The 13,364-nt window shown below is 38.9% G+C and overlaps 2 protein-coding genes across 7 annotated transcripts in view; both read right to left on the bottom strand.

Annotated features, from left to right (window-relative positions):
* Positions 1 to 569, bottom strand: part of LOC147180959 (retinal-specific phospholipid-transporting ATPase ABCA4-like) — a 35,831-nt gene extending 35,262 nt beyond the window's left edge. For all 4 annotated transcript variants that reach the window (XM_086075481.1, XM_086075473.1, XM_086075465.1 and 1 more), the window contains exon 1: positions 426 to 569. The gene's annotated coding sequence lies outside the window, so the exon portion shown is untranslated. The remainder of the gene's footprint in view (positions 1 to 425) is intronic.
* A 2,045-nt stretch (positions 570 to 2,614) lies between these two features.
* Positions 2,615 to 13,364, bottom strand: part of LOC147180961 (rho GTPase-activating protein 29-like) — a 39,678-nt gene continuing 28,928 nt past the window's right edge. For all 3 annotated transcript variants that reach the window (XM_086087961.1, XM_086087952.1, XM_086087968.1), the window contains 9 exons: positions 10,694 to 10,857; positions 10,474 to 10,611; positions 10,211 to 10,309; positions 8,400 to 8,563; positions 8,136 to 8,324; positions 7,759 to 7,896; positions 6,804 to 7,027; positions 6,219 to 6,525; positions 2,615 to 5,307 (listed from right to left, as the gene is read on the bottom strand). In XM_086087961.1, the coding sequence (XP_085944087.1) occupies positions 4,333 to 5,307; positions 6,219 to 6,525; positions 6,804 to 7,027; positions 7,759 to 7,896; positions 8,136 to 8,324; positions 8,400 to 8,563; positions 10,211 to 10,309; positions 10,474 to 10,611; positions 10,694 to 10,857 (2,398 nt within the window). In that variant the 3' untranslated portion in view covers positions 2,615 to 4,332. The remainder of the gene's footprint in view (positions 5,308 to 6,218; positions 6,526 to 6,803; positions 7,028 to 7,758; positions 7,897 to 8,135; positions 8,325 to 8,399; positions 8,564 to 10,210; positions 10,310 to 10,473; positions 10,612 to 10,693; positions 10,858 to 13,364) is intronic.

The raw sequence follows: 13,364 nt of genomic DNA on the forward strand, positions 1-13,364 counted from the left end.
TGGGGGCCTTTGTATTAAAAAGTCATCCCTTTTGAAGTTGTACCTTCTCAAGGAAGAAGTTAGGAATTCCAAGAAAAAAGTGTGGAAACTCAAGAGTAAAGTCATATTTTTCTTTCTCGAAAAATGTCAAATTCTCAACTTGAAGAATTTCTTTTAGCTCAAGTTGTATTGTTTTGTGATAACTTTTTTTCTCAAGCAAAAGTCACAATATTAGGAGACTAAATTCCAGTACACAAACATTGAAAGCAAATCAAAGTGTACATCAACACACGTGAATCACATACGTTGCACGCAGTTTTTCTTTTCCAGAGGGACCCAAATAAGCAGCAGCACCGCCATTCTCCGTATTTCGCATTCTTACACAGAGCCTGACTCTCCACTATGACACGTGACAATCCAAATAAAACTGTGTGTGAGAATCTTACCTGAGAGGGGGCAGCGTGTCCAGGGTCCACCGCATGTAGACCACCAGGCTACAGCAACAAGGTATACGATGCTGCGAACACACGCACGACGGTCGGACAGAGGGACGGACGGACGCCTCTTTGCTCAGCAGTGACGGCCACAGAAACAGCAACACTCCTAATCTGATTGCTCTAATCTCCCGGCTCAGCTCTGGACCGCCGCGCAAAAAAAAAGAAAAAAGAAAAAAAGACAACAGTCATCATCCATTTTGAAGGCCAACTAAGAGAGGGGAGGGAGAGAGCGCAAGTGCAAATGTTTTTCATCCTTCAATTACTTCTACATTTCTCAACCATTCCAACTTCAACATGTTCCAAAAGTTTATACGTTAACGGGCTATTATTTTTCTCATTTCAAACATCCTGTTTCCCCCAAATTCTACATGTCTTTCATCCCCAAATTCCCGATTCATTGAGGAGGGTATGGTTTAGGGTTAGGGCTCATATCATTCCTATTCAAAATTCTAAATATTCAGCTCATTCAATTCGACTGCCATTCAATCTGGTAAATTTCACCCACGCAAAACCTTTCAACATTCCGCATAATTTTACATTTTTGACCCATATTTTCACAATTGCCTCATACCAAAAATTCCCCATTTAAAAAGCTGCATTGAAACATGTTATTTTCTTGTGTCTTTTTTTTATATTTTTGATTAAAAGTTCAAACGTGTTTGTTTTTTAACAAAGAATTTTCCATATAAAAAGTTGTAATATTACATGGAAAAAAATATATTAAAAAGCCGTATTTTGAGGAATAAAAAATAAAAGATTTCGAGATATGAGCAATACTTTATTTTTTAAAATAGATTTTTTGTAATAGTATTTGAGAACTTGCTTTTTGACATAATAGTATTTTAGAAAAAAATATTATGACAATATACACATGTGGACAAAACTGTTGGTACTCCTGTAAACTCCCAGCCATTTTCACTGAAGCAACCCCCTTCGTTCCCGGCTGTTTTACTGGATTTTGACTGATTTTGCAAGTTCCACAGACTATTGTGTTCTATTGCTATAATAACCTACCAAAAGAAAGATTAGTCTCTTCTTTCATCAGGAAAAAAAAAGTATTTTTGTATTGTTTCCGTTTTGCAGCAACTAGTATTAGAATATAACTAAGTTTCACCATTATTCACAAATCTGTTGAAAACGGTGGGGATAAGAGCTTTTTGCAACATGGCCCTGGTTGATCGCTTATACTCTGCTGCCACCTGCTGGCCGTTTTTGTAATAACTACCATTGCTTTAAGCATTCTCTTCAGTTCATAGGCTGCATCAAAGCCTTCTGTATGGTCTAACATAAAAATAAAAATAAACAAACAAAAAAAGTCTAAATACCTTTTTGGTACCATGGCAATATTTAAATGAGAACATGTTTATACGTTTTTGGGAGGAAATAAGTTAATGAAAGAAAAACTGATCAATGAAATCTTTTGAAATTTGCAAAACAATATATTACATAACATTACAAGAAAAATACATAAAAACATATTACTGTAATGGTAAAAAAGTTGTTTTTTAATGTCAAAATAATAAAAGATAGTGTTTATTTTAAAGATCAGCATTGTCCGAGATAGCTATATTTGTAAGGCAAAAAAGGTCATTTTGTTCACTATAAATGATTTCAATATAGTTCAACAAAAAGTTTGAACATGGAGATTTTTGTTTTTTGTTATAAAAGCAGACATTTTTCAAGATGAGTATTTGTTTTTTACATAAAAAGTTAAGACGAAAATAATCCGTCTTTTTCAAGATAAAAAAATATGGTATGACAATGTCTTATATTTCAGAAACATTTTAAAAATACTTGTAACTTCTTATAGATAAAAACTTGTCAATGGCCTTAAATTTTCAAGGTATTATTCGCAACATTAGGAGAACATGTTTGTTTTTTTCATGAAAAAAGGCCAAAATATCACAAGATTGCAGTCCTATATTTCTCTAATGAGAAAGAGGATTTTTCGAGATCACTAAAAAAGTAAACGAGAAGGGAATGTGCATGACATAGAACACATCAAGAGGTGAGTCACTCAGCTGAGCGGCTCGCCAAGGTGCCACCGATAATTAGGTGACAGGAGTGTCACGCAACATCACTGACAGCAAAATAAACACAAGATTTTTCAGATTGTTCAGACAGTAATAAACCAGAAATTTGCCATTAAACAACTTTTTTTTTAATCTGCGGCGAGAAGTGCCACACGTCAACTGTGAGGTTGCCCCGGCAACCAGACGCAACAAACATGCAGTATGAAGAATGGAGAGAAAAACAGCAATCGATAAATATGCTTTACATATCCACAATAGGAGGTAGAGTATCAGAGCCACACAGAAAATAAACAAATGACAAAAATACCTCAAAAAAACAAAAGTTGTACTGTTATGGGAATAATTTAAAAAAAAGTCACAATGTTACAAAAGATGTAATATAAAAATAGAAAATTTATTTTTGGAGAAATAGACTATTCTGAAAAAGTTACATTTTCCAAGATAAAAAAATTACAGAGAAAAGTCGGACTATTGCTGCGGGGAAGGGTGGAGAGAATGCCTTTTCCATTTAAAAAGTTCTATTTTTTCCAAGAAGAAATAAGACCAATTAATACGAGAAAAAATGCTCAACAACAAGAATTCAGTTCTGTTTTTGGACAAAAAAAAAAAAAGTAATCCCATCCCCGCCAAGATAAAAAGTCATATTAACAAGTGACTAGCTTTGAAATCATGCACTCATTTCCTTCGCTTCATACCCAAAATCCAATTACCACCAAATACATCCTTCAAAATCTTTCATTAATAGTGATTACACTTACTCCAGTTTTGATATTAATAGTAGAATGTCATTGCCCCCTCCCCCCACATATTTGGATTTATGCAGCCAACTCTTCTGACCCTTCCTTTACTCCTCCTCATGCAACAACGTACTCTCTTCTACAATTACCTCTGGTAAGGATATACAACATTTTCCTGCAGACCATGCCTGAATATGAGATTTTTCTGGGGGGGAAAATGGGCAAAAAACTTTGACAAAAACCAAATATAGCACTTTTCCCCCACCCCATTGTGACTTTAAAGTGAGAATTCAGAAAATAAAATGAGAATCCTGCCAAATGTTTATATTTTCTCTCTCCACTGGCCCAAATCCTCTTCCGTAGTAGAGAATCCCGTAAAAACACAAAATAATATATATTTTAAAGTATTGGGGGAAAAAAGGGGCAATGCCAAACCGCAAGTATGTGGGGGTCCAGTCTATAACATACTATACTTTTCTGAAAAAAAATTTCTCTGAAGAATCTAACGTAGTGTGACTTTCACAATTATACATTTGTTCTGAAGAAACAAAAAAAATCAAAAACAAGCATTTCCCATCCGTGTTTTTCCTTTGCAAAATACTAAATGTGGTATCTCGCTGAGTGGCGAATGATTGCAAATGTTGCGACTTTGGTTTTTTTGTCAGGGTTCGTAAAAGGTTGCAGTAGAGGTCTGCAGACACTTGTTATGACACCTGACAAAAACCAAGTATTTGCAACGTTCACAAGTGAGATACCATCTTAAAGGATGAATTTCTTAAAAAAATAAAGACCCTACACCCCCTCAAAACATTACAAATTGGATTCCGCCGGGAAAATCATGCTGTTTCCATTTACCGTGTGGCCTTGATGCTCTTTGGTAGAAGACAACGTAACAACATTTAAAGGAGTAACAACAAAAACAACAACATTTAGCTTCAATGTTCTGCTTTGTATAAAATCTGCATTAAGTGCATTGCAGGATGAACAAAGAAGGAAAAATGATAGGCTGGCTCCTGTTTCAGTGGTTTTTGTTCCGAGGATTTTGGAAAAAAGGATCACTTGGAACACTTTGATGGTGTTGTATTGTCAGACAAAGTGGGCCTCTCTGTGTTCTAGCTCTTGGAGCCGGCGAGGTCGCAGTCTTTGGTACATGGCCTTGGTCTCGCCGGGGTCGTCATGGTCATCAGGGCTGCTGGGCGGCGGCGACTGTGGGGGCGACAGGGAAGCCGCCCCGGGGTCGATGGCGCTGTCGGTGGAGTCCTGCGTTTGGAGGCGGGCGGGCGGGGGTCTGGGGGACGCGACGGTGGTGGTGACGGTGGCGGTGCTGGTCGTGGTGGTGGTCCAGTCGGGGAGCGTCCTGGCCCTGCTGACGGGGGGCTTGTAGAAGGTTCCCGGCGGGGGTTGCAAAGTCCTCGGGGGTCTGAGCGTCAACGCTGAGTTGGATGGCGACTCGTCCCGCTCTGAAGTCCATGCGGGTTTGACGGACACGACGTAGGGGTTGTTGGGGAACACGGCGCTGACGGTGCCGGCAGGGGCCAGGGCGGAAGCGGCGTTGGCGGCGGGAAGTTTAGCCATTATCATGGCGGTCCTGGGCGTGACATCGTAATGTTTGTACTTCCTGTCCCATGTCCGCCGCTGCATGGCCCGGGTGTCGATGAAGGGCGTGATGTAGTAGGCGCTGACACGAGATGAGCCGACGCGAGCCGACGCCTTCTCCGCTCCCGACGTCTCCGTGATGGCTTCCGCCGGAGGGTCGGTGCGCTCCGCCGCCGTGGGAAGGCGTTCCAGAGGCATGCTGATGGGACGGCCCACCGGCCGGGTGCGATTGGCTCGGAGCTGCACCATTGACGCCAGGGTGGACGACGACGACGATGACGAGGAGACGGCGGGAGCGGTGCAGTCTGACGCTGGGCCAGACCTCCGCAGGCTCGATCCCTCAACGACGCCGTTGACGCTGTCCGAGGTGTCCATCCGGTCGGTTCCGGGCTGGACCTCCTGGACTTCATCCAGGATGTGAGAGGACGGGATCACGGAGGAGAACCGTTTGTACACTTTGGCACTCTGCACCGAGAATGACAGTAAACAAAATGAGAATACGTTGTTGTCGATGAATTCTAACAACATATAACAGATTGCTAACATAAAGCATGCCGGCAAATACAGAAAGCAATCCGGCAGATGGATAAGGATTTTAATCAATATAATTGTAATATTAATAATAGAAAATTATGTAATTAAATTACTAACAAAATGAAGTAGGATTTCATTTGAAGTAAAAATTCATTTATTGCTTATTATCAATCAATGAAATAGTATTATTCAATTGAAATCACTACATTTGTATTCTTTCTAACAATAATGTAAATCCTTTAATGCAGTAATTAATTAAGCGTGATCTTTTTTGTTTGCATTTTAAAGCAGTTCAAGTATTTTTTTATTTTAATGAAATGTTTATATCCTTTTTTTTTTTAATAAGTTTTTACTATAATTTTATATATTTAATTTGTTAACATAAAATTTTTAATGTCTGTCTTAAGGATTTATTTTTTGTATTTTATTTAATGATTTTCTAAAACTTTGAAATATTATTATGCTATAATAATTTTAAATTATTAATTAAAAATAATAATACAAATTATCTCTCTCTCTCTATGTCTAAACAATTAGATTCTTATTGGACTTTTTTCAATAGTTTTAAATTACACTTTAAGATACATATATATTTTTTTATTTTATTAATTTCATCAGTCATTGTCGGAAACTTTCAATGACCACAATTCATTCTTAATATATTTTCCCACAATTTTATACAATTGGTCAGTCCCCACATTGATTGTACAAATTACTGACCGAAAACCAATCAATAAATACAGGGCGCTTTTTTTTTTCTTCTAAAAAAGTGATGTGTTGGGAGATGCAAGGATTCTACCTGATGCCAGCGAAACCCATCCTGCACGTAATCTGCTATTTACCTCTTTAATGTCTGTCAGGGAGGCGGAATGTCTGCTGAGGCGCTGCAGCTTCTCCTGTGGGGTGAGGGCGGGCGACATCAGGTTGGCCGAGGCAGTGGCCGAGGCGGCGTCCGACCCGCCCGAGCAGTCAAAGACCACCGGGAAGTGTCGGACCAGAAGCTCCACCATGAGGGCCTGGTACGGGTAGTCCACCAGCGAAGACAGGGACACCTCGGCGTCCACCTGCCGCGGCTTCACCAGCGTGGGGCCGAAGATGATGCCCAGGTTGCTCGCCGTCATCTTGTTCTCTTCCGCTTGCTCTGCCACTCTGCACAAGAACAACAAAGAAGTGTGCTGTGTTTGACTGTTTGAGTGTGAGACTACCGGTATTTTCATTCTTACTAGCAGCTTTATACAACCAAGTCTTCAAATCGAAAACTCTAGGAACAACTTCATACATTTTGTTGTAGACAGACCATACGTTGTAATGCGTGTTACCGCCACCTACGGCACTGGAGTGGAACAGCATCTCTCGAATTTGTGGGATTGTTGGGCTGGGGCTGAGGTGACATTCTCGTGTCTTCACGACATTTGAGGACAGCGTACCTGTTGAGGTGCGCCATGAGGAAATGCAAAGTGCGGTAGTTGGCGGCAGGCAGCTGACGCAGTAGATCCCTGATGCGGAGGACCACGCGGTTGAGGTGGACGCTGGGCCCACCGGGCTTCTTGGTCACGCCCTCCTGGGCCTCATCCACCACCACGCGCTGGTACTCTTTGGCCAGTCCAATGAAGTCGTTGTAGTAGCGGTACAGGATCAGCGGCTCAGGTAACTACGCACACAGAACAAATGAAGAACATTTGTTCTCTCTGCGCACAAAACACAACGTGGCTCAAGCAAACTGCATGGAACCACATTACGTTGCTGGAACGCATTAGTCGGAAGTCAGAACTATATATGACAAACAAAGGAGGAAATTGAGGGTCTCCTGTATTTACTTCTCCAAAGCTAAGGCTTTTTTTCCCCAAGAAGATACTGAGTGCAGCTTGTAGGAAAGTAATAGGGGGAAAAAGTTTGAATCTTATGATGAAAAGTTGTATTAAATCTCAAGAAAAAAGGTTTTGCCTTTTCTGTTTGTTTTACAAGAATGATCTTTTTTATTTCATTTATTATTATTATTATTATTATTTTCAGAAATTAATATGATAGTTTTCAAGATAAAGTCAGTTTATGAAATAAAGTATTTTTTCAGATACAAAGTTGAAATTTGAGAATAAGGAGTTCTTTTCAAGATAAAAACTTATGTTATGAGACAATGTATTTTTTTTCTTCTAGAAGACACATTGCAGAGTTTGACACTTTTTAACTCGCGACGTCTAACTCTACATTTGACTTCCAGTTCTACTTCCAACTCTGCTTCCTTTTTTTTGTTTTCTTGGAGTTTGAGCTAGAATTTGGGCTGTGCTATATTATATATATATATATATATATATATATATATATATATATATATATATATATACTACTTGTAGCGACGGCGTTTGTTGATGTTGCCTCCCTCACCTGTCTCAGGTAGAGCTTGAGCACGTTGCTGATATCGTGTGGTGACATCTCTGACAACTCCACCAGGTCTTTGCCGTTCTCGAAAGCCTGGCAAAGTTTCTCCACGCGTGACTTGGCGCCATTCACGCGGTAAATACCCTATGAAAAACATAATGCAAGTCAATTTACACTAGTGTGCCCCCCCCCCCCCTTTTCAGCTAGTGCCTCTAAAACTAAGTTAGGGGATACTGTGCTTCTAGTAATAAAAAAAAAGAATGTTAGTATAGAACCTGTTATATGTGTTTCTCATTAAAACACATGTCGCAACAAGATGACCATCACAGGAAGTGAAGGCTCCACTAGATTATTTACGGGCTTGAGGGATCGTTATGGCTCACCTTAATATTGAGAGCGCGGCTTTCGATCTCAGAGGTGCACTTCTTGATAATGAAGGGGATACCGTCAGCGCTATTTTTGGATGCCTGGGTGAAGTTGATGCCGAAGAGCTGCAGTCTGCCCTGCAGCTTCTTGTGGCCGCACTGGATGGCCAGCGTCTCCAGACACTTCTTGTGGCAGGCCAGCGAACACTGGAAGATGGGAGGGGGAAAAAATTGAGACGAGGCACTGTCATTTCATAAAGATAGCGTACAGTCGTACGTTACCTCCTCACACTCGGCCCCGTGGAAGACCACCAGGCTGTCGCACTCGCGGCACTTGGACGGCGCTCGGAGCTTCCTCAGTTTGTGCGTTAGTGCCGCTTTGGACATCTGAGCGTTGCGGAAGGGTCCGGGAGAGCTAGCCGTCTCCGTTACCATCTCGGCCAGACCTGAACAGAACGGAGAAGAATATTCACTCTGAAGATGTGACGTGAGAACAGATAGAGGAAGTGAAGTCTGGCCAAAAATAACAGGATTCTCAGAAGACAAAAAAAACAACACACACACACACACACACTAAGGCTTGGCGTATTACTGCCAAGCATATGCTGTTTAACACAACAGTGGTGGGTATTTAACTCTCTGCACTATGAAGGAAACAGTGTTATTTAAGAAAAAAGGTTGCATTTTTGTAAAAGTCTAAAGTATGTATGAAAAAGTCCAAATATATATATTTTTAAATATTCACGATCAGGTTTTTTTCATGCTAAAAATTTGTTTTTTTACAGAAAGTTTTTTGTCTAGGAGCAAGGTTCTATTTTATTTTAGAACAAAAATGTGTAGTATTATGAGAAAATGGTTGTATTTTTTTCTTCAAGAAAGTGTTATTTATATAGATTCAAAAATTGCTTTTTGTAGATACATTTTTCCAGATACAAGATTGTTTTTTACTGGAAAATTTTCAAAATAAAAAGATTTTTCTACATTATACTGTATATAAAAGATAAATGTTTTGATTTTCATCAATAGTTGTAATATTACTAAGTTGTCATTTTATAGAAACATTTGGTTTTTTTTAGGTAAGTACATTTTTCAAGTTTTTACTTTTCAGAAAAAGGCAATTTCTAAGGATAAACACAAATTTTCTATCTAAGTTTTCTATCGAAAAGGCAAAGGGAAGTAAGGATACAAAAATACAGTTGTATTTTTAAAGACTCATAATATTATGAGAATAAAGTTGCGTTTTTTCAGGGCTGAGGGAGTGTTAATTAATTAACGTAAAATGTCATATTACAGGAATGATATTGTACTGAAAACTTCAAGAAGAACTCCTAATATTATGAAAACATGTATTCTTTCAAAATAAAAAGTTCATTTTTTTCTTGAAAAGTCTTTGTTTGGAAAAAAAAAAGGCAGATTATTTTCAAATAAAAAGTATCTTTTCAACATAATTTTTTTTTTACCTGTAATCTCATGAGGTTAAAAGCAGTACTTTTCAAGATTGTGAGAATACACTCGTATTTTTCAAGATAAAAAAAAAAGCTTATTTAGAGATTTTACCCCCAAGATGAAAGTGGAGTTTTTAAAAATATACCGGTAACAACAACAAAAAATCCAAGATGAAGTGATATTTTTCCACGGAAAAAATTATTTTTCAAGAAAAAAAGGTGTATTATTACTATAATTACCCAATTGACCCATGGGCTGCCCACAAAGCAAGTGAGAATTGCACAATCTTTGCTTAAATGTAAGATATTACGTGGTGAAGGTCTAACTGCTCTACAACATTTCTGAACGCTGACCATCACAGGAAGTAAAAAGACTTTGACTCAGAGAGAAACAAAAAGAACACCAAGAATGTGATGTGAGTGGTGAGTGACTCATTTGTCAAGGTTCCTGAGTGTAAGGCTTACTCTGTGCCACTTATAGCACATTTCCACCCTGCAACTGGGAACTTCTGGAGGATCGTTGCGCATTTGGAGCTAGTGTCTAATTTTAGTTCCACAGTGGTTCTTTGGAAGACAAAGAAGCACATGCTAAGTGAGGGAGGCGGTACTACCAAAATTTCCAGCAAATTGTGGTTGAGTAGGTCATACCATTATCCAAAGGTGATGGGGGTCCTCTCTCATCCAGGTCGTCAGCAGAAGACATGGTGCCGGTGGAGGGAGTTCTCGGCAGACGTCGCTTGAAGTCGCCTGTGTGACATTTAAAACATTGTGAACCATGCGTCACCATATGTCGCTGACATACAGTAGATGAACAGATACATTATTTGTTGCCAATAAATATGAATTCCCAAACCAATTAAGTATAATGAGATTATGTGCCATAGCTCTATTGACCCTCTTTCTCTTCATACCTGGACTGGCAGAGGGGGAGTCCATAGACCTGGACTCACTGCTGCCCCCCGCACTCTCCGAGTCGCTGCACATACCACCCTGGCTTCCCGGACTGCCGGAGGTCCAGGCTCGCAGCGGCGGGGCCTGGCCCCTCAACCCTGTGAGGACAGGAATATCGTGAGTGCCGTGAAGCAGGGAAAGGGATGGATGCTGTTCCTCCGCCATTTTGTGGCTGCTCACCCGGGATATCGGTGCTGCTGTTGGAGCGGCGCGAGGCGATCCCCTGCCGGCGGTGCAGCGGGCTGTCCACCTCATCGCCGCTGAGGACGTCGCAGGAGGTGAGGGAGGTCTGAGACAAGTTGCCATGCGATGAGTGGGTGCTGCCCACTGAGCGCTTGACGAACCTGCAGGAGACAGGAAACATTGACATGCATCCATTCTCCAGACTTGAACACAACAGAGATGTGCTAATGACGAGAGTTGAAGGGAGTAGCCTCATAAAATGATGCATCCATATACCATGGACCAGACACCAGCCAATCACATGGCACGTATAGACATACACACATTCACAGCTACTCACACAACTATGGACAATTTAAGTCTTCAATGAAGTTAACATGTCTGTTTTTCTAATATGGGAGAGAGACAGTAAAGTTTAAAGCCAGAGGTTGCTCCTTTTTGTGTGTGTTTGAACATCAGAGAGAACTTTTGATGGCAATGCGACCTTTGATAAGGGTTTGCCCCACACATATATAAAAGAGGAATATAAACTTAACATGCCACGGGACATGTGAGGTTTGTCTTGGCTTTCATGTACTGGGTTTTACAACGGAAATCAAAGCAAAATAGTATAGGAGTTAGTTTTAGGGTTGCTAAGCTTCCATGCTCAAATGTAAACACTTGATGGCCTTTGGAGATGTTTTTTCCAAGCGTGTAAAATAAAAAGCAGGCAGCTCCAGGTGTTGAGTTTTTAATGCATTTTTTATTTAAAGAAAAAAAAAAGCAATAAAAAATCTACAATAAATGCATTATTTTAAAAAACGAAACATTGTGGTGCTCAATAGGTGCTCAAAAAAATGCAGCCCTAAATTTTGTGACTCAAAAAAATCGATATTTTGAAATTATATTTTAGTTTAACTATGTTTTATTTTGATTTTTTTTTAAATTGTCTGTTTTTTTACTTTTGTTTTTCATTTCTTTTCATTAAATACTACTAATGATAAAAATAATAACAACATTAATAAAGCTGATATGAGTACTAAAATTTATAATTATGAAAAACTGTAACACATTAAAAAAATGGGTTTCTCTCAAAACTCTGAACTCAAATTGAAATATAGGTGCTCAAAATAAAAAGAGGGATTTACTTATTTATAATTAATTAATTATTACCAAAGACACTTTATTTTGTATTCTATGCATTCTATATATTCTATTTATATATTTATTGTTTTATTGTAGTTAAAAAAAAAACATAAACTCCAAAGATACACAATGAAGAATAAAAAAAATCTGACAATTTTAAAGCACAAAAATTACATACACATAAAAAATGAGATGGTTAGTGCATTTCTCTCTCTCAAATTAATCAATTAACAATAAACACTGTGTCAAAAATTATTATTCAATTACTCAGCCCTTTATACTGCTATAAAAAATTTAGTTTTGTTTTGTAATAGCAATTTTGTAATAAAATTAAAGTATTACTATACGTGAGAAATCCAAAGGCAGTTTAAGTGTAAAAATGTACATTATTATTATTATTATTATTAGTAGTAGTAGTAGAAGTAGTGTAGTAGTCAAACCCTTTTAAACCCCAAAAACTACACAAGCATTTTCACATGTTTCAGGCACCTGTGTGTGAACCCTGATGTTTTTTTAATGTTTCTCTACGGGTAGTGTGTGTGTGGGAAGCAGCATGTTTGGACAGAAATGCGAGAGGCAAGCTCTCACACTCGCAATCTGCACACTTGCATTCAAGCTTGCGCCACAGATATTTCCTGAGAGGAAGGCCAACACATTCACATTCTCTCTCTCTTCCTCCCAATCTGACTCATTGTTACTTGTCGCTCCTCTGAAAGAACAACCCCAACACACGGATGACTTACACACCAAAAAGGTGCTTTCGTTTGTACAATTGTGCCATTTACTGTGTGGAAAAAGGTCTCGAAAGTGCTTTAATTTGTTAAATAATGCCTAGTGCATGGTGCCACATATTTTTCTTTACAGGGTACATGATTTCAAACCTGCACAATTATTGGAGGCCTTACTCTTTTATTTTTTTATTCACCACACCCGTATCATGATAAAAAAGCTTAAAAAGGTTCTTAAATTTGTCAAATAGTAGTAACGAGGTTATGTGGACAAGTTCCGTTTTTACAGAGTACAACAGTTGAAAGGCTAAAGCTGTATCATGCTGAACCAGATTGTCAAGGAAGTTTAATTGGTTTTATTAATTACATTTAATTATAACTACCATATATCCAGTGGTGGTAAAGGGAGGAAGGTTTTTACCCAACTGCAGACGTGGGAGGCATTTTCATAACATTATCGTAAAAATGAAAGATCGTGTTAAATATTGCGATGATCTCCAGCAGTAAGTGTCTACCCTTAAAATTCATCAGAGTCTGGTCGGTGCTCGATTTCACTTTCCTTTCTTTTCTTTGGTCCTTACTTGGGTCTCCTGACGGCGGTGTTCGGTTTAGGTGAACGGTATGGGATTTTTTAATAGGTTTTTGGTGAACTAATGAATACACACACACTCACACGCACGCACACACACACACACATACTCACCCACATGCAAAATAATAAAATTTTTAATTAAAATAAAAAAAAACAATGACGCAATGATGATGACATGTCAAATCGGTGAAATTACCAAATGAACAAAACTGAGCTCTTAGAG

The sequence above is a fragment of the Leptonotus elevatus genome, chromosome 1 (genome assembly GCF_054856555.1).
Source record: "Leptonotus elevatus isolate MCC_2025b chromosome 1, RoL_Lele_1.0, whole genome shotgun sequence".
Lineage (NCBI taxonomy): Eukaryota > Metazoa > Chordata > Actinopteri > Syngnathiformes > Syngnathidae > Leptonotus > Leptonotus elevatus.